Source organism: Triplophysa dalaica, chromosome 11 (assembly GCF_015846415.1).
Source record: "Triplophysa dalaica isolate WHDGS20190420 chromosome 11, ASM1584641v1, whole genome shotgun sequence".
NCBI lineage: Eukaryota > Metazoa > Chordata > Actinopteri > Cypriniformes > Nemacheilidae > Triplophysa > Triplophysa dalaica.
Window position 1 is genome coordinate 19,664,512 of NC_079552.1, and position 22,123 is coordinate 19,686,634.

At 40.7% G+C, this 22,123-nt stretch overlaps 1 protein-coding gene across 1 annotated transcript in view; it reads left to right on the top strand.

The window, feature by feature from the left end:
- The window catches only part of hcrtr2 (hypocretin (orexin) receptor 2), a 46,265-nt gene extending 29,642 nt beyond the window's left edge, over positions 1-16,623 (top strand). The window contains exons 3-7 of the mRNA XM_056761228.1: positions 6,941-7,184; positions 14,301-14,416; positions 14,589-14,809; positions 15,554-15,675; positions 16,299-16,623. Of these exons, the coding sequence (XP_056617206.1) occupies positions 6,941-7,184; positions 14,301-14,416; positions 14,589-14,809; positions 15,554-15,675; positions 16,299-16,468 (873 nt within the window). The 3' untranslated portion in view covers positions 16,469-16,623. The remainder of the gene's footprint in view (positions 1-6,940; positions 7,185-14,300; positions 14,417-14,588; positions 14,810-15,553; positions 15,676-16,298) is intronic.
- The last annotated feature ends 5,500 nt before the right edge of the window (positions 16,624-22,123 follow it).

Below are 22,123 nucleotides of genomic sequence, written 5' to 3' on the forward strand. Positions count from 1 at the left end.
GACGTGTCATAGCTGCACTCAGACTGGTGACATGTGATTTTAGTTAGCATTTAATACCAAATATTGTAACTTCAGCATTAATAAGACAAATAGTCCGTCTTTGCTCTTGGTTGGGGATGTAGTGGTCTGAGCTGGGATGGTCCGATGGTCATATTTCTCTTGGCAGCTGGTGGAATTGCCTTAGATGGAGCTGGGATGGTCAGTCAGTCTGCAGCTGTATCTGGTGTAATCTCAAATTGGGGATGGGCATCTGTCGGTCGTCTGGACATGGTGGAACTTCTTCCTACCTCGGGATGGGCATCTGTCGGTCGTCTGGACATGGTGGAACTTCTTCCTACCTCGGGATGGGCATCCCGAGGCAGAGGCGGAAAGAGAATAAAGAGAATAATTAGCGTAGCTGCTGTTCATTAACTATGCATTAAGTGAAAGCTTGGCTGAAAAGATGTGTCTTTAATCTAGATTTAAATTGGGAGAGTGTGTCTGACCCTCGAATAGTATCAGGAAGGCTATTCCAGAGTTTAGGTGCTACGTATGAGAAAGCTCGTCCACCTTTTGTTATTTTGTTATTCTAGGTATTGTCAAAAGTCCTAAGTTTTGAGATCTCAGCGAGCGTGATGGGTTGTAACGTGATAAAAGCTCGGTTAAGTAAGTAGGTGCTAAACCGTTCAGGGCTTTGTAAGTAATTAAAATAATTTTAAAATCAATGCGATACTTAATGGGTAGCCAGTGAAGCGATGATAAAACTGGGGTTATGTGATCGTATTTTCTTGACCTAGTAAGAACTCTGGCAGCTGCATTCTGAACTAACTGTAGTTTGTTTATCGATGATACAGGACAACCACTAAGTAGAGCATTACAATAGTCAAGCCGTGAGGTCACAAATGCATGAATAAGCTTTTCTGCGTCTGCAACACATAAACTATTTCGTAATTTGGCAACATTTCTAAGGTGGAAGAAGGCTGTTTTTGTGATATTTGAGATGTGATTTTTAAATGGCCATCTTGTGAGTGGACTCTGGAACTGCGGCCATCTTGCGAGCGGCCTTTGGACCGGCGGCCATGATAAAAGGGCTGGCCACCATTAATGCGCAGCATGCAGGCTGCCGTGCTGGGCCTGGCTCCTTGACCAACGGAGCCTGAGGACAACAACCTCCTCCCAAAAATAATTAGGTGGAGCCTCCTCCTCTACCTTGCCAGCGATGAAGGGGGACCCCGTCCATGACAGGGCAAAGTAAAAAAATTCCCAAAGCGACCTCTGAGGACCATCACAGATGAGTTAATGTTTGTAAAAATCACTGAGTCCATAACAAAAGAAATCAATCCGCATAAAACCAGACTTCTCTGGTTGAAGCTGGAAATAGGGGTTAGTTCCGAGCATCTGAGGAGGTTGAAGAAGGCTTGTGTGAACATGGCTTCTAGCATGCAGATTGAATTGCAGTGTAAATACATCTTGTGAATGGCCCCAGGGTGGTTGGTTTCCTGAGGTCTGTGCTGGGCTCTTTCAATGCCTTAGAGTATCAATGTCTTTGAGCTGGCTGTTGCTGGTGAGCAATAGACTCAATTTGTATTTCCCTTGGGTACTCTTGATGGAGCTGGCTGGGGATTTAAGTGGTGCTGCAGAGCTGAGGTTCAGAGGCAGGGCTTGAAGGGTGGGGGGGGCTGGGGAAGAGAGAGGAGGAAGGGAGGTGGCCGCCGGAGCCGTGTACGGAGGCAGCCTCAAGCTGGGTCGGCTCAAGGCGAGAGCAATTGGAAGGTCTGGAAGGGGGAAAGCCAGCGGCTGCACCGCTAACGGAGGCAGCCTCACGCTAGAGTTCGACAGAGGGGTAGTAGGCCATAGGCTTGGCATAAGATTGAAAGAGGAGGAAGGGAAGGGCCTAAGGTGGTTTGTGGTGGTGTGGGCCAACAAGTTGCTGGGAAGGTTACGGTGATGAGCTCGGATGGGTGGAGAAGCGGTCAGGGACTAGCAGCGACAGAGTCGGGGGCACGGTCCCACTTGCCGATGGCCTGCTATTGCTGCCTGACGACCGCAGGCCCTTTCTGGTGAGGGCAGGAGCTGGGGTTTGATCAGGGCATGGTTGTGATCAAATGGAGTCTCGTGTAGTCTGAGCCTGATACTGAAAAACTGGGAACTTGTACGCTTCTGGCCCTGGACCACCCAATAGCCCATGTGACTGGCGTATATGCGATGATGTTTAGTTTCACATGGCAGGGTTTGTGAGCGTAGAAATGTCCCTGAAACTTTGGTGAACACACAGGTCTGTTTGCCAAAGGTTAAAACGACCATTACAAGTTTACATCAATTGTGATGAAGTCTTGTGTAGGTGATGCCTGTGGTGCCTAGGGAGTATTGCCAGCATGTGCATTGTGCCTAGCTGCATGAGGGAGCAGAGAGTGAGCATGTTACCTTTAGAAATAACAGCTCCGTGCGTTATTCTGAGCAGGAGGTTTCAATTTAACTAACTAGGTTGACCAAGGTGATGTACAAAGTTTTCCTATGTCCGTCAACCGAAACTGACGATAGACATTCGCAAGACATGAAAGGCACAAGAAAACAGATGGGCTAGCCTGTGATCTGAGCGATCTGATCGGATTATGCTCAGTAAACAGCATCTGATACTCAGATGTGAATGGGAAGGACATGCTATGTATGCTGCTGGATGATACAGAGAGGTTTTAGTTAACCAGCAGTCACTTCTGGAAGTGCCAATTATGTTTACCAATTTCCTGAAGCTTACGTTCGGCCCAAATGGCGTTCGCTGAACAGTACGGGTGCCGAGGAAGTGCGCCAGTGCTGGCCAGCGGTATCTGTAGCTTTCCTGTAGCTCAGTGGATTCCATTCCAGGGGATTACAAATACCTATGTAAAATGTATAGGACAAAGCAATGTAAGTCACTTTGGATAAAAGCGTCTGCCAAATGCATAAATGTAAATGTAAATATCACGCTTGAGTGCAGCAGTGGCAACGCCAGATGACAGAGGATAAAGCTAAATATATATACAGTGGGGACGGAAAGTATTCAGACCCCCTTAACCTTTTCTAAAGGTTAAAATCATTTAAGTTCATTTGTTTTCCTCAGTAATGTACACACAGCACCCCATATTGACAGAAAAACACAGAATTGTTGACATTTTTGCAGATTAATTAAAAAAGAAAAACTGAAATATCACATGGTCCTAATTATTCCGACCCTTTGCTGTGACACTCATATATTTAACTCAGGTGCTATCCATTTCTTCTGATCATCCTTGAGATGGTTATACACCTTCATTTGAGTCCAGCTGTGTTTGATTATACTGATTGGACTTGATTAGGAAAGCCACACACCTGTCTATATAAGACCTTACAGCTCACAGTGCATGTCAGAGCAAATGAGAATCATGAGGTCAAATGAACTGCCTGAAGAGCTCAGAGACAGAATTGTGGCAAGGCAAAGATCTGGCCAAGGTTACAAAAAACATTCTGCTGCACTTAAGGTTCCTAAGAGCACAGTGGCCTCCATAATCCTTAAATGGAAGACGTTTGGGACGACCAGAACCCTTCCTAGAGCTGGCCGTCCGGCCAAACTGAGCAATCGGGGGAGAAGAGCCTTGGTGAGAGAGGTAAAGAAGAACCCAAAGATCACTGTGGCAGAGCTCCAGAGATTCATTCGGGAGATGGGGGAAAGTTGTAGAAAGTCAACCATCACTGCAGCCCTCCACCAGTCGGGGCTTTTATTAAAACCTTCTGAAGAGTGCTCAGGGCCTCAGACTGGGCCGAAGGTTTACCTTCCAACAAGACAATGACCCTAATCACACTGTTAAAATAACGAAGGAGTGGCTTCACAACAACTCCGTGACTGTTCTTGAATGGCCCTGCCACAGCCCTGACTTAAACCCAATTGAGCATCTCTGGAGAGACCTAAAAATGGCTCTCCACCAATGTTTACCATCCAACCTGACAGAACTGGAGAGGATCTGCAAAGAGGAATGGCAGAGGATCCCCAACTCCAGGTGTGAAAAACTTGCTGCATCTTTCCCCAAAAGACCCATTGATGTATTAAATCAAAAGTGTGCTTCTACTTAATACTGAGCAAAGGGTCTGAATACTTAGGACCATGTGATTATTTCAGTTTTTCTTTTTTAATAAATCTGCAAAAATGTCAACAATTCTGTGTTTTTCTGTCAATATGGGGTGCTGTGTGTACATTAATGAGAAAAAAAATGTACTTAAATGATTTTAGCAAATGGCTGCAATATAAAAAAGAGTGAAAAATTTAAGGGGATCTGAATACATTCCGTACCCACTGTGTATATATATTGAAGTAGAAATATTGTACTCTCCCAACTTCTTGCGTTACAGCGTGTTCGGCATTTCAAACAAGTAAGATGCAGTTTAAAAATGGCAAATGGTCAAGTATCGCTAATTAGAATGACTGCAAGGCACGACAGAATGAGTAGCTTCCCCCGAGATGATTGTTTTACTTGCGGAAGATGTGTAAAGCCATTGAAAAGTAAACGTAATGGCATTGGCATACCGTTATTGAATTGGGTTGAAATGTGGCGATCTTGCGGCTCGAGCATTAGTACATGTTTGATATGCATATCCATCGCTCGCCGGCAGCAATTGCAACTGGGAACGAACGATGGGACGAAAACAAACATAAAAGATATATGCTTGTACAGATCCGGCCTGCTGCGTGGCTGCAGTGGTTTTAAACTCCATAGGATTGCTTAATTAGCTACCTTACGTCCGCCCTGTACCGATAAAACATTCTTAGAGTTTTTCCTGAATTAGGAATAGTTTATCGAAACGTAAAACAAAGATTTAAAGCAAAAAGCGGCTGTGTTTGCGTGTGCGTCTATGAGCAACGATGTTGTGATGCTTCCGAGAGAATGGAGGTTATGTAGCTGTACTACTTATGATGATAGGATGATTGCTGTGATTGTTTATCGAAAGCCAGCCGAGTTAATTATCTATCTGCACGTGCTCCTCCCGAACCTTGTTATTAAAACATCATTCATTGGTTGAAGCTCACGCAAGTGCAAAAAGGTTCTCTCTGCGGTTAATTTCAACACAATGTTTTAATGTGCTGTTTCTTATAAAAATAAAAGGAAAGAAGGAAGTAAAGTCTAGACAGATTTATTGTGATTTTGTTCTCTTTGAGGGATAAAATTGGGGGTGTGAGGGAACAATACTTTTACAAAGTTATAAGTTATAAAGTAAAGGTACTAAGATGTGGTTTCTGAACTTGTATTTTTATAGTTTAGCAATTTGGGATGCTGCCATCTCTACAAGACAGGGAATTACAAGTTGCCCTCATTGTAATCTGTCAAAATGTCCAAAGGCCTTCTGATATTTCCATCAATGGTTAAAAAATCTGTCAAACAAGTTGCATTTACCGAAAATTTCCATCAAAGACTTTTCATAAAACAATCTGGTGAAACTCAGCCACTGCCTTTAAGGCCATGAAGGGGGACAATTGCATTAACTTCATTGTAGAGACCCCTTAGGAGATATACTTCCTTTACCAGCTGCCACGGGAGCTGCTGACGGACTTCTACACAGCCCTTATTGAATCTGTTCTGTGGATTTCAATTACTGTCGGGTTAGGCTGGCTACCAAATCAGACATTAGAAGGATGTAAAGGAGAGACTGGACTGCCGAAAGATTATTGGTCCTCCTCTGCCTATGCTTCATAACCTGTACACCTCTAGAGTAAGAAAGCAGGTATACAAAATCAATTTTGGTCCCCATACAGCCTACCAAGAACACTATGTCTTTTAATTCTTGCTCTCCGTTGCTTTAGACCATCACAACAGAGCATATTTTTCAAGGCTATGCATCTCATGAACAAATTAAACTGCCTTACAAACCTCTCTAAAGTGCACTATTACCACTTGGTAATATAGTATAATAGTACCGCAGTGAAATACATCTACAATATGTCAATTCAATAGTATTTATTAAATTGTAAGTACATACATGTTCTTTTCTGTGTCTTGTGTATTTATAAAATATATCCATGTACTCTATGACAAACAGATTCTATGTTACTATGTCAGTTAATATGTTTAATTCCAAATTTAACTTGTGAAATACAAATAAATCATAACAAAAGCTCTGAAAGCTCAAAGACCCACTGTATATAAGAATAAGGCCCAAAAAATAAATCTTGCATTTCTTGCAAATCTTGAAAAAAAATATTTTAAAGTCACATTAAACACCATGGAAATGGAACTCATAGTGTTCTGAGCACTAGCCTATGTTCTTTCTGTTGAGCTACAGCAGTGTATTCCAAACCTTTTAGCATATACCACTCCAAACAACACATATCTGTTTGTGTACACCCTTCCTCTGGACACACAAAAAATATTGGCCACTTAATTATACTAATATTAGTTTTAGAGTCAAGCAACATCTTTTATTTCACAGAATCAAAACTATTTACAAAAATACTCATAAATGAGAAATGAGCGAATGTGAAGTACTTTGCCACATTTGGCTGTATTTGAGAGAGTCCTTTTATACACATGCACAGTCTAGGCCTATATTTATAGAACTTACTTTCAAAACTGTTCACAAATTGTAGTTTTGTCCCTAACATATGCTTTTCATATGCTAATCAAAAATATATGATTGGTTTGGATTGAATAGATTAGACCATTTTACATTGACACATTTGTGCTGTCTGTAACCCAGAGAGTGTACACATACATGTTCTCCTGTAGAAATAAAGTTTGAATTAAAAGAAAAATCTGCATATGCCCATTTTCACCACAGAAACATTATAATAATGAAACCGCTTCATGGTCACTCATGCATTGATATGCACAAGTGTGAAACTGCATGTCATTTTTATGAAAATGTATGTTTATTGTTTAGCATTCACTACATGGTCTGAGGATAATGTCTGCTCCATGTTTCACCTCTGGATCTCAATTCCCTGTCTATGCTTTTCCAGACAATCTCTGTGTCTGTATCGGTCCTGACACTAAGCTGCATTGCCCAGGATCGCTGGTACGCTATCTGCCATCCACTGAAGTTCAAGAGCACTGCCAAAAGAGCCCGCAATAGTATCATCTTGATCTGGCTGGTTTCCTGTGTCATCATGATTCCTCAAGCTATAGTTATGGAATGCAGCAGTCTGCTCCCAGAGCTCACTAACAAAACCAGCCTATTCACTGCGTGTGATGAACAGTGGGGAGGTAAGAGATTTCTCCACAACTGCACCAGCTTCCAGTGAAACACAGGAAACCACTGTATGTTCTGCTCTAGAAAGGCTATTTATTATTGCTGTTTGAGCACAGATAGAAAGAAAGGTTGAAGAGGTGATCAACTGCAGTGGAAAAAAAGTGTATAGTTATTCTTGGTATAGCGGCAAAAGTCTTCTCTCAAATCAAGCCCAATGATCAAATACAAAAGAAAACAGCCTGCAATAATAATTATTATTGGTGTATTAATAACAATTATTGGAGTAGTTTTACGCAAAACATGTGCTCGTCACATTTGTTACAAACTTAAAAGCGGATTATTTCATCTACAAGCGTTACTTCCTGAAAAAAATGGGTTATTTCTTTGTGAAAAAAATCTATTGCATGTATCGCACAGTTTTTAATACGCAGCTTGACTTCAGAAAGCCAGCCTTGAAATATACTGCAGCACAAAGAGGAAGGATTTTCACAAATTCACCACACAGTTTTTCTTGATTAACTATTCATTTAAGATGTTTTAGTAGAGAACACTCTACCTGCATTTTTTAAACAAAAATAAAAAATTAAACACAATGAATTATCCGTTTTTGAAAATGTAAAAAGGTTTCTATGAAGGTAAGGGTGAGGGTTAGAGGATGTGTACAGATGTACAATGTATAAAATGAAATGTGTGAGAGTATTGAAGTATACATTTAAAAACAGAAATTTCATGAAAAGTATGCATGTTCATACTTCGCAATTAAGTAACCAATTTAATAAACCTTTGGTGTCTAGTTGTGTGTTAGTCTTACTTCATAATTACTGTTTATCAGCTGTGACTAGTTTTTTTTTATGCAATTAATCCTCTTAAATGTTCTATAATTAGCCACTAGACAACAGCCTAGTCTTCAGGCTTCATATCTGCTAATATTTTTCAGTCAATTTATTCCATCCCCTTGTCACACCATCTTGAACTGATGTAAGATGAAAAAGCTATTTAGGGAAATCAAACATTTATTATGCTTTGCTGCATATTCCAATGAAAATATTAAATCTGTCTGCATTCATTGTTGCACCGCTTAGCAGAAAAAGACATATTGAGGGCTGAAAGGACTTCAAAGGCTGAAGGTATTTAGCGGCACCATGATGAGAACCGTGGGTTGCCTCCCGATGAGTCTTTTCAATGGCCCCCACTGAGTCAGTTATCCCACAATAAAGGTGGTGTTTATCTAGGTGAGGTAAGGGCCCATAAAAGGAACATTGGGTCAAACAGTAATCTCTCTTGGTACAGACAATTTGCTGGATGATAAAATAACATGAAATCACTTTTTTCCAATTATAACCCTGTCCCAAGCTGCTCTGAGCAGGACTGAATTCGGCAATTGGACCTGCATGGGAGTCAGTTGCTCCATCATGATGTCGGCAACTCATTCATGGTGCTAATTTTCCATTCCACTACTGGTCCGATGGCTGTGGATGTAAGGCATTGTTCAAAAACCATCCTGAAATTGTCTAAGCCTTGTGACATGGCATATATCCTGCTGGCAATAATGTACCTATTATATTTGCAATGGACATGGTCAGCAACAATATTGAAGGCACAAGTGTATTCTAGGTTTAATAGGTAAAATACTTCACAAACAACATTCGATGTCGACCTTAGTGTATACTGTATTCTTTTCTCAATGACATTTAATTAAAAAGTCATTAATAGTTTCTTTTTTAAAAATACTTATTTATGTCAGATTTTCTTGTTAAATCTTTGTTTTGCTTAATAAACTATTATGGCAGATCAAATGTTTGAAGCTTGATTTCAGTTCATGATGAATTGAATTTCCATTCAAATTTTTTATTTTTTAAAATCAGTGAGATTGTATTCAGAGATAATTAAAGTCTCTCGGAAGTGTCTAGCAAGCCTCTCAATGACATTGAGGAGCCGTTTCACAGCGAGATTCTTTTTATGAATGACGGTTTTTGATTGTTACCATGGTTGAGATTTGTGTGTTCAATGTTGAGGTGAAAGTGCATGACGCACAATGCCAAAGCCGGTATTTGGACACTCAACACAAACTGTTTAAACAGTTATTTGTTCAAAGTTTGCGTCTGTTTGAGGCAGAAAACATTTACAATTGTAGTTAAAGACAAATACATTTGTTTATTTAACATTTATATTTAACTTAAAGAGTACTTGGAATATTGAATATTGCTTAGCGGGCGTAACACACAGGGATAAGTAGTTTTGCATACGTCATATCTTTGAAGAGTATATAGTTTGATCCCATTTATAAAAGATAGATACAGCTTTACGAATGTTTCTGAAAACATACGGCGCGTGGGGGGGTAAGGGCTAGGCTGAACCAAAGCACATGCTCACCCATTGTCAACAAAAGACAGACATCAGTTTTACTCACCGCAAGGGGTTCATGTCGGGCATCTTTTAGCACTACGACGACTCCATATATCAGTTTTCAAACCATCTCCAAATCCAGCGTTATATCCACAGTTTATATAACATTCATCACCCAAATGCAGTGAACAAACAAGCACCTCAACTTTGCGCACGTATGCTTGCTCTCTCTCCTGCTTACAAGTGAAAGTGACGTCTGTGCACGCTCCTTCTCCTGCTCTCCTGTGGCCGCACCGCCTGTAAGATCGCAGGGGAGTGTATGGAGCACCAAAGTACTACGTAATATGCCCAACTCGTTTTTGGACAAGTTGACCATGTTAAGCATGCCAAGACAGCACGTTAAACATTGTAAGAAGTCAGAATGCATGACACATCATGGCAGTGCCGCTTTAACATTTTTGATCCACACAAGAGAAATACTGTATGTTAATTGCCTGAAGAACAGTAATTGGTGTGACATTAATATCTTCATTAGAAAAATAAGACAATCAGCATTACATAAACAAACAAATGTATGTTAGTTAAACAGAGAATCATTACTTTGAATAATTAAATAATATACGTTGAGTCAACAAAAAGTCTTAGTGCATCAGGTTGGATAATTTACGTTGGCTCAATTTTATTTACAGTGTATCTTCTTTATGATGTTTAATCAACTGAGTTCGGGAGGAGCAGGAGCAGATAATCAACTCTGCTGGTAGGCTATCAGCAATCACAGCAATCGACCTATCAGTTCAAAAGAGAGAGAGAGAGAGTCTCTATAAATAGTCAAGACGTCTTACCTTCACTCTCTCTTCAGTCTCAAGCATTGGTATATCCAAATTGCAGCATTTCAGAGAACGAAACAACCTCAATTGACAACTCCGTCCATGATCCGGGTCCTTCGGCGTCCCCAAGCGACCGAACTGTGTGGTTTGTACTCCTCCCTCCAGCCAGATTCTCTGACTACGCTAACTGTCACTCCGACGAGGGCAACAGGAAAGCCGTGGCAAGTCTGTGATTCCCCATATCTACGGCCGGATCAGACTCCAACAAAGAGGGGCCTCCGGTCCTAAAACCGCCGCAGCGGTTCCCCTGCAAGCAAGGGCCGCGCCCCAGATGCCAGATCCGCCCACCTGCAGTCTCTTCCCCGCTCAGCAGAGCTCCAGCAGGCAGCATCCCCAGGCATCATTCAAGCCCGCCACACATCGAGCCACCCCAGCAGCGCGAGCATGGCTACGCAAGCAGCCCCAGCTCACCCACACATCCTCGCGATCACCTCCTCCAATCCCTTTCCAAGTCAATGGCGTGCTGCCCCGCCGTCGATATCCAGTGCGGGGCTGCCTCCACTGGCGACGCAGGCTCAGGCTCAAAACTTCCCCGCCTTCCCTCTGGTCTCTGGCACAGGCAACGTCAGTAGCTTGAGACAGGCCCCACAAACAGCCCCAGCGGCTGCTATTCCCGCTCTCATGTCTCTCCCTCAGGCTCGTCCCTCCTTCTCACTGTCATCGGCAGCAGCGATGCTGGTCCTGCCCAATGCCCCGGCCCTGGAGCCGCCTCCCGTGACAGCAAGCATCAGGTCGCAGATACTGGCAGAAATTCAGGCGGCTGGCACCCTACCAACACCAGATCAGTAATTCTCATTTAACAGTAACACTCATTTTTAACTTAACCTGCCCAGCTATAATCAGTCCTCAAGCCTCCATGCTCATCAGAGGAATACAAAGACCTCAACCCAACTGCCTGGACACAAGACAACCTATAACTTTCGATCCATTGACCAAATGCATTTCTACCCTCCGCAGAGGTTACCACTCCATACACACCGCCCGCACACTCGACGCCATGTTCACTCTGGCCTTTTTCGGATTTCTCAGATCCTCTGAAATGACCACTACATCCAGCTTCAACCCTACAGTCCACCCCGCCATCTCTGACTTAGCAGTGCTTAATGCAGAATCAATCTCTTTCCACATCAAGCAAAGTAAGACGGATCAATTCAAAAGAGGCCATTTCATCTACATAGTCAACCTACAATCACCCATCCAGCCTTCCCAAACCCTCCTTGCAGTCGTCCAGTCTCACGTTTTTGGTTCCAAAGTCATCTTAAAACAGTCTTGCACCAATCCGGCATCCCCGAAAAACATTTCTCGAGCCATTCCTTTCACATCGGCGCAGCTACCACAGCCGCCCAAAAAGGTCTCTCCCAGCCTCAGATCCAAGCTCTTGGTCTCTGGATGTCAGAGGCCTTCAAAAGCTACATCCGGTCGGACCGCTCCCTCATCCAAGAAGCCCATCGGACCCTAATCTCCCAGATCATCTACCATCAACATTCCCTCATCCTGTAAACTCCTTCATTTCAGATCATTCCCTTAGAGGCAAGCATCGCAGCAGCAACCGCCCCACACCGGCCCGTGTCTCCATCTATGTTCTGCAGCAGCAGACATCACTCCCTCTGAGGCCAGCGTCACAGCAGCGACCGCCCCACAAGGGCCCGTGCATCCATCTGTGTTCTGCAGCGGCAGACATCCCCACCCTTAGAGCCTAGCATTGCAGCAGCAACCACCCCACACCGGCCCGCGTCTCCATCTGTGTTCTGCAACAGCAGACATCACTCCCTTGGAGGCCAGCATCGCAGCAGCGACCGCCGCTCAAGGGCCCGTGCCTCCACCTACGTTCTGCAGCAGAAGACATCATTTACTTAGAGCCCAGCATCGCAGCAGCGACCGCCCCACAAGGGTCCGTGCCTCCATCTATGTTCTGCAGCAGCAGACATCATTCACTTAGAGGCCAGCATCGCAGCAGAGACCGCCCCACAAGGGCCTCCGCCTCAATCTACGTCCCGCTTTAGCAGACATCTCTCACTTAGAGGCCAACATCGCATCAGCGAGCACCCCACAAGGGCCCGTGCCTTCATCTAAACTCTTCCACAGCAGTCTCAACTCATCTAGAAGCTGGTATCGCCTCAGCGACCACCCCCACAAGGGCCCCATGCTTCATTCATCTCTCTGATCAGCTGGCATCCTTCCTCCAGAAACCTCAAAATTCTCCGCTTCAGTAACATCTGGATTCTCTTCCAGACACCGCAACATTGGCTTTCATACCAAGCAAGGCCGGGTCACCTGCAGCCTATACCAGCCTCGTTTTTGGGGGGTCTACATATTGCGGCTGTTTTCCTGCAACAGTTGCATCTCTCGGGGGGAGTGTTCCGGCTTCAGGCTAATGCCGGATTCGGAGCCCTCACCCCGGACAGGGGGGAGTGCTCTGAGCTCGGAAGAATGAACGAGCTCGGAGCCCTCTCCCTGACAGCACGGCAAATACGCATACCCTCAAAACTATTCTATTATCTGCATAGGCGAACTCGTGAAATGATGTTCTATTAATTAGGTTCGAGGATGAGCAGGAACAGATAATCAACTCGGCTGGTCGGCTATCAGCAATCACAGCAATCGACCTATCAGTTCAAAAGAGAGAGAGAGAGAGTCTTTATAAATAGTCAAGACGTCTTACCTTCACTCTTTGTTCAGTCTGAAGCATCCCACCACCACCCCGGCTCCTCACCTGGAGCCCCTCGTCTCCAGTAGGACACAAAAGGGGGGGGTGTTCCGGGTTCAGTCTAATGCTGGATTCGGAGCCCTCACCTCGGACAGGGGGGAGTGCTCTGAGCTCGGAAGAATGAACGAGCTCGGAGCCCTCTCCCCGACAGCACGCCAAATACGCATACCCTCAAAACTACTCTATTATCTGCATAGGCGAACTCGTGAATGTGTTCTGCGGAAGAAAGAAAGTCATACAAGTTAGAAATTACAAAATGGTGGGTAAATGTTGACAGAATTATTTCATTTTCGGGTGAACTATCACTTAAGAAATGATTACTGTTATATTTTCACTTGAGCATGGTTCGGCATAGCACAATTACAAACTGTTCTCAACTCGGAATTCACCGCACGGTTGTCTAATGGTGGTCAAATGCATGTAGTGATTGGTCACTTGTCTGTTGCTTGGCTACCAATTTTGTTGACCAGCACACCTTTTGAGCAAGTATAAAAACAGATCAGGTACAAAAGTCGCAATATCAAAAAATCTGATCATCCTCAATAACGCGGTCACTATTTACATCTTTTGAAATCTCTAAACTCTTGCGTTACCAAGGCAATGACTGACACATTTATATTTCTTTTATGTACATTTCCGCAGAGAAAATGTTACATAGGCCTATGTTATTATCTTTAACCACCTTGTAAATTTCTTGTGCACCAAGACCTTCAGAACTAAATGAAAAATTTCAGTTACTGCACCAACATGCTCAATCCTTTATTAAATACATTTCACATTCAATTAAAAAGGTAATACATTCTAAAGAAAACAACAAAGATGGTCAAATCAGAGAATATACATTACGTATTGAAGTAACAATCCACCTCTCCATTCTTTTCACAATTTGTTAAACAACAGGTGTACAGTAATTTAATAAATATTCAATTCCAAGAGCATGATATTAAGATTAAATAAAAAGTTATAAAAAGAAAACGGAAATCCATTTCAAAGATTTAATAAGGACTATATTCAAACTCTCATACAGTATTTAAGAATGGGGAGCTGGTCGCATTGTTAACTAACCTGCTGCATTCCTGCTGCAAGATAGGTTCACGTTCATCTTTATTCCACTTTCTGTTTTAACATAGTGAAATATTTTGTAGCTTAATCTATTGAACTATCCATGATACGTTATTGCTTCTTTACAGATGAAATCTACCCTAAAGTCTACCATACCTGCTTCTTTATCGTCACATATTTTGCTCCATTATGTTTGATGGTCCTGGCATACATTCAGATCTTTCATAAACTCTGGTGTCAACAGGTATGTAAGCATTCTTTACATTTAGCCATTCAAACATTTCACATTCTTTCTAGAATGTTTATTAATACAATGTTACAATACCTTTAACTATGCACAATTTGTGTATGTCTTGTGTGTCTTTATGCTTATTTAAAGTGCTGCCTATTTCAAGCAGTTTTTTATCTCTGTCAAGATTCCTGGTACATCCTCGGTTCTTCAGAGGCAATGGAAGTCATTGCAGTGTTCCACACAGGCCTTGAGCTCTGGAGAATCAGTTAAAGTCAGAACCAGTACCGTGACAGCTGAGATCAAACAGGTTAAAGCCAGACGTAAGACAGCTCGCATGCTGATTGTGGTACTCTTTGTCTTTGCCCTCTGTTATCTTCCCATCAGTGTCCTCAACATCATGAAAAGGTACATAAAACATTACTTACTATAGTAGTAAATATACTTTCTCTCTAGCTTAACAATTTACAACTTGCATGGGTAATTTCAAGAAAACAGTGACAAACTAAATGTTGACCCAGGGATTTCCTTGACAAGTTTCATAATGTTCATCCTTCTTTACATGCAAAATAGGGTTAAATGCAATGCTTTCATGTGGTTGAATATGTTATCAATGTATGTGGAATATAATTTTAAAGTATTTATATTATAATAAAGTTAAAAAGTATTTTCTTAGGAAATGTGAGGGGTACTTGGCCATGCAAAACTCACAGCCATGATGATGAGTTATTCTGAGTCTTTTTGACATTCTGGTTGGCTTGACAGATAAAAGTCGTATGTCAAATTGGTTAGAAATGTGAAAAGGCTGAAGTCATGTGTTCTGTGTTAGTATGTGACAGTATCTCCACCTACCAAGGTTTGGTACTCTTGATGGAGAGTTTTGTCTTGTTGTAAGGAGGAATATGCTTTTGAAAACCCCACCCGCTATATTGATTTCTCTCATAATATATACACTATATATATATATATATTGGTTGGTTTGTTTTGAATTGAGCCATACTAACTAAAAAAAATACAACTAACACAATTAAACATGATAACATAATGAAAAACATGATCAATCTTATTTTGGAACCAAACTCTTCATATATATTTATTAATAATGTTGGAAACTCTTTATGATTATTTTTCTCTTTTTTTATCTATCTTCAGAGTATTTGGGGCTTTTAAGAACACAGGTAATAGGGAGACTGTCTATGCTTGGTTCACCTTCTCACACTGGCTGATTTACGCCAACAGCGCTGCCAACCCAATCATCTACAATTTCCTAAGCGGTGAGTGGGTAACATATCGTTTCTACCATCTGCTGGTCACACCGAGATATCACATCTTTCATTTCTAGCACACAAAATACCAAAGCTTTAAATCCCCTCCAGAAAAAACTTGCACCCAAATCATTATTTAATAACATTACAATATTCTCTTTGTAACCAGCAGGAGCACATCTCTGATCACATCATTACCTGACCATTTCAAAGAATTATCAGTAAAGTGCACAGTTAGAAGAGGAAATAATACATTCATATTTTGTTTAAACCGATAACCAATGTAAAAATACACCATTAATGCATCTCAATGTATTTGAAATCAAAAGTATTTTAAAGTTAACATTTTATCCTCAAATTCCATAGGATCACACCTCCCCATATTGCTTCTCACCTGCACATTCAGTGACAAACAGAAAATCTGATTTTTAGTGTTAAATGCATGGAATGATTTTTAATACATTGCAATAAAAATATGCAGTTGTTTGTGATTAATTTTTTCCTTTTCCCCATAGTTTTCTGTTACACAATACTTTTTAAGTGATGTGGCTTTATTTTTTGTTGCTTTAGTTTAATAATTACTGCATATGTTTCATGTTTTTTAAGTGTTTTTGGACTATTTCTGCTCACAGGCAAGTTTCGAGAGGAGTTTAAAGCGGCGTTTATCTGTCATTGCTTCGGAAGAGATGAGTCGCACAAGGAGAGAGTTAGAGGAAGAACTAGCACAGATAGCCGTAAATCCCTGTCCACTCAAGTAATCAATTTTGACAACATCTCACGGATATCTGATCAGGCTGTGTAGAGGACTGGCAGGATTAATCCAACAGAGTGCCATTTCAGCGGTCACAACTGCTGACCACCAACTGGAAAAAAGAGAATCTGCGGGCCATGCTTTAAACTGAGAGATGAAAATGGAGTAAATTCAGTAACAAGATGAAGTGACGTGTGGAATCACAAAATTGAACATGTGCACGGCATGTTGTAAGGAGGAATACACCTGTAAACCTGGGTGAATTACCCTCACTTTTCTGTCTTGAATAAGAGCTCACAAACCTTCTGTGAAATTGAAATATCTACCCTTTGAACTGGGGGTTACATTCTGCTCACAGCGTGACTAGTGAAGCAGTAACAGGTGATGAACCCTATTATCCTTAGATATTATGTGCATGATTGCTCATCTCTGAAACACATGTTACCATGAGTCTGTATTCTTCAAAGTCAGAAGGGATGGAAACAAGAACAAACAGAGTTATTAAGAGTGTGCTTTATGTGAAATGGTCACAAATGTTCCTGAAGAAACAATAACCAATATTCATGTCATTAAATCCAAGGAAGAAAAATTTATAGGGGATTAGATAAAAGCAGAAATGGCGTTTTTGTGCGAAACTACTCATTTAAATGATCTTTTATGCCTAGGGCTACTTGCACTTCACACAAGGCTTGGTTTAACTAACAATCTGCAACGTATTTCTGTTGAATATGCTCAGAACCCTTGATTATATCGTCCGATTGCATAATTTGCATAAAAACAACCAGGGGGTAAAATTGCTGACGATTGTGCCCAGCAACCCCCCCTCGAACTTACTGTGCTTTCCTATAGAACTGCTCATACATCATTATACCATCACTTACCACAATTATCAGACTTGAAACGCAACAAGCCAAACCGCACAGCAAGACAGTTATCACCAAAATAAAAAGCAATACAAATCATTATTACACATATGCATTATAATCGGCGTGCCGCGTGTATGTGCTCTTCAAAGGAATAATGGACCGGTTGCACACATCGACACAGTTGATGGACCTCCCAGTATGATCATAAAACCGACACAGACTAACGTGCAATACCAGTTTAAAAAGCAACACCTCATGAGGGCGCTCCAAGCAAAGAAAATACACATAGCTAAAGAACAGAGAGTCAATAGCGAGTAAACTTTGATTATAATAAATCTTAGTATTAAACTGGTAACATAAAGTGAACTAATCGTATGGAACTGACAGTTGTAAATTTACCATTTATCTGATAAAATGTCACTGTTATGCAGAATAACAGCAAATATGCATAACATGTTACATGTCTTTTCGCCCTGACGATCCGACTGTCTCTGCACGCATCTCAGCTTGCCTAGCCGACATCTCGCTCTGGATGAACGCCCATCACCTGCAGCTGAACCTTCCAAAAACAGAACTGCTTGTAATCCCGGCTGACACGAAGACTCATCACAACCTTTCCATTCAACTGGGCTCATCAACCATCACACCTTCCAGAAAAGCAAGAAACCTGGGAGTGGTGATCGATGATCAGCTCAACTTCACGGATCAAGTTGCCACCACCGCCCGCTCCTGTAGATTCATCCTCTACAATATCAGGAAAATTAGACCCTTCCTATCAGAGCATGCTACACAAATCCTTGTCCAGGCTCTTGTCCTGGCCAGACTGGACTACTGCAATGCACTACTGGGAGGACTTCCAGCTTGCACAACCAAACCTCTACAGATGATCCAGAATGCTGCGGCAAGAGTTATCTTTAATGAACCAAAGAGAGCACACGTCACTCCTCTACTCATTAAGCTACATTGGCTTCCCGTAGTCGCTCGCATCAAATTCAAGACTCTGCTCCTGGCCTACAAGACTACTACTGGTTCGGCACCACCTTATCTTAAATCGTTAATGCAGACATATGTACCTGCCAGATCCCTACGCTCTGCAAACGAACGACGTCTTGTGGTGCCATCCCATAAAGGGAGAAAATCTCTCTCGCGCACCTTCTCCGGATCTGTTCCATCTATGTGGTATGATCTGCCCACTGCTACAAGATCTGCAGATTCTGTAGCCATCTTTAAGAAACGCCTGAAAACACATCTCTTCCGCCAACATCTGACTGATCTGTTCTGACTCTTTTCTTCTCTACTCTTTTCTTCTCTACTCTTAAAAAAAAAAAAAAAAAAAATGTATGAATGGTTCCGTATACTGCGTTAGGCTATATGAGACTAGTCTTCTTTTTGATTGCACTTATGCTTTTGTTGTACTTATGCTGTCCTAATTGCTTCCATTATCTACCCCACTTGTAAGTCGCTTTGGATAAAAGCGTCTGCTAAATGACTAAATGTAAATGTAAATGTACATTTAAGAATAAATAATAAATCATTATAACTTTGACAACAATTTGATGATCAAATTACTTGATAATAATGTCTTCCTCCTGTTGTTTTGAACAACCTTTCTCAGCTTTCCTCTTTTTTTTTCCAAGACTTGATAAAAAAGGTTCATCCACAGGCTGTAAGTGTTTTGTGTTTTGAATGACGTTTTTCGCAATTCTTCTTTTCTTAAGTTTGGCGGTTGGCGAACCAACTTGTGTGCGCCTTCCCCTTTACGAGAATGCTGGTGAACAACCCCAATTTGTCATCCTATTTGGAGCAGATTGTTATCATGTGTTCTGCTAGTTTGGAGCTCTCAGAATATCTGTGATTTCAGCTGATTGCAGAGGAGTCATAAAGAACAATGACAAACACATTGCATCTTTGCTCAGGTGTGGTAGACGCTCTGTGCAAGAACTTGTGATAACAAACCTCAAGATGCACCTACAGTCCTGCTCACCATTATTGGCACCCTTGATAAATATGAGCAAGGAAGGCTGTAAAAATAAATCTGCATTGTTTTTCCTTTTGATCTTTTATTAAAAAAATTGAAGGAAAACAATTTGAACTGGGGGACATATCACATTGAGAAAAAAAATATTCCATATATGTTGGCCATAATTATTGGCACCGTTGTATTTAATTCACCCCGCAACCTTAATTTATAGGAAAATCAGTTCTGAGCGTTTTCTTTTCAGTCTGATGAAGTTTGAGATTACATCTAGTTCATATCACTCATTTTCTATAGGGTTTGGGTCAGGGAACTGCGATGACTATGGCAGGATCTTGATTTTGTGTTCAGTGACCCATTTTTTTTTATGTTTATTTTGAACAAATGTGCTGATGGAAGATCCAACCACGACCCATTAGAATATTTCTAGCAGAGCAAGTCAGGTTTCGATTTTTTTACTTGTTGGTATTTGATATAAAATATGATGACATGTCTCTGAACAAAATGTCCAGAACTTCTGGTATAAAAACATGTTCACAACAATGAAGATCTGGTGATATTTAACTGTGGACATGGGGCATTGTTTTATCCCTGTGTGCACTAAACAAATCTTGTGTTATTCTTGGCAAAAAAACTATTTTTTTATTATTCCATATTGCCATAGATCCCAGTCCTGGTTGATGTTCCAGTATGGCAGATTAATGTGGTGCAGTTTATTTTTGTATAAGAGCAGAAGATCTGTTTCTTGAACAGTGTCCCAAACAACTTGTGGTGATGGAGGTTCAGTTTTCCTTTTTTTTGTAAATACTTTCTGACCCCAATATTCAACTGATTACTGCAACTTTCCATCTGTGTCTTTGAAGAGTCTTTGGCCACTCAAATTCTTCTCCTAGTTGTGCATTGAGATAATATAGACACACATCCTGTTTCAAGCTGATTTTCAACACCTCCAGTTCATTAAAACTTTTTGATCATTGCCCTGATGTTGGAAATTACATTGTTTATTGTTTTAACTATTTCTGTAAAGCCATTTTGTGTAGCTCAATAGAAATAAATTGCATATCAGAAATATATTCTTTGGTTTTATCCATTGTGATAAATGATTAAGGGGGGTTGGGCTTTGTGTTACTTATATTTATTCTCCTGTGAAACAAGAAGTCATATCTGGACAATGTCATGTTTTTAGTCACGTTGGTGTGCTAAGAAAATGTAAATATCAATGGGAATATACTTGGGAGGTATTTTACTCATAAGAATTTCTAGGGGTGCCAGTAATTGTGGCCAGGGTGTATTAGAGGAAAAAAAATGTCTCAATGTGATATTTCCCTACTTCAAATTGTTTTACTTTAATGAAATCTTGTAATATTGTATATTTTTAAAATAAAGTTCAAAAGGAGAAACAATGCAGATTTATTTTTACAGCCTTCTTTGCTTATATTTACCAAGGGTGCCAATAATGGTGAACAGGACTGTAGGATTACAGTCAAGGACGCAGTAGTCAAATTATTATCGACCACCAAAAAGGCGAAAGGCTTTAAGCTATACGTTTCAAGCTACAGACATAAATATGAAAAAAAAACTAAGTACACTTTTGTAAGCAGAGGCGAACCTACATTAAGTGGGGGCCCAAGGCAAAATTAGTCATTGAGGTCCTTGTGACATTTTTTGTGTGAATATATAATTGTCCTTAACATTGCACAGTGATCAAATAAAAGTAAAGTCAAAACACACGTGACATAACAGAATGTTTACTTTTACAACATTAAAATGTCAATGCCCAAATATTTATCATATATTACCATTAGGCCTGCATTGAAAATTAAGAGATTTTCTATGTATAAAGGTATGGTTGGCATACCTTAATACCACTGCTTCACGGGGCTTATTGCTTTAATAAAACGGCCATAGTAAGAGCTAGCAACACAGACGCAACGGTGTCGCGGTGAAGACTATGTAATATGGTCGGCAATTATATACATCAGGTATTTTATAACAGCTTAGAATGTGACTCAACCAAGAAGAATCAAGAACCATTCAGAACTGACCGTTTTATAATATATAACGCTACTTCCTCAAAATGATTGAACAACGTGATGCAAATGCTTGTGTAAATTGAAAAGCATACCTCAATACACCAGTATATAATTTCATAATGGAGTGGTGAAAGATAACATATTTTTTTTCCCACGACAAAAGCATATGCATTTTCCCATAGACTGTTGGAAGAGCGCAAAAATAAGACCTGTGATTAATAAAGGCTTATGATGTTTACACGTTTTGTGATCTTAATAAATTAACATAACATTGGGAAGAACGTCATCACATCGCGTACATATTGTCTTTTGACCATCACGCAACTGTAAAACTACTTGTTGATATCTCTCAGGTGTTCGAGATCTTGTGTTATTTATTTAAAATGTGTAGGCCACCTGATGCTGCTAATGTCAGTAGTAAATTGTTTTTATATTTTGTGAATAACATTCAGTTATTTCTGTCTATGTTCATCTAACTTATTTCATAATGAATACTATTTTGGGATTTAGTTAACATTTCTAAATGATTATGTTTAAAAGAGAGTTTAGCTGGAAAATGTGAATAAATTCAGAATATATTGAGAGTGATGCAAAACAAAAATACATTAATGAACGAAAGACCAGATGCACATGCACAGTATGTGTACATTCGCTGCAAGTAGCATTTGTGTATGGTAAACCCAATAATATGTTACTCTATATTGCAGGTTTTGGCAACAAAACTATATATGTCTATGGGAATTATTCATGAATAAAGAATCACAACTGCCTCCTGATTAAGTGTTTTGACCAGTGTGTATAAGCTGAGGACTTCATTAGTTTTGAAATAGTA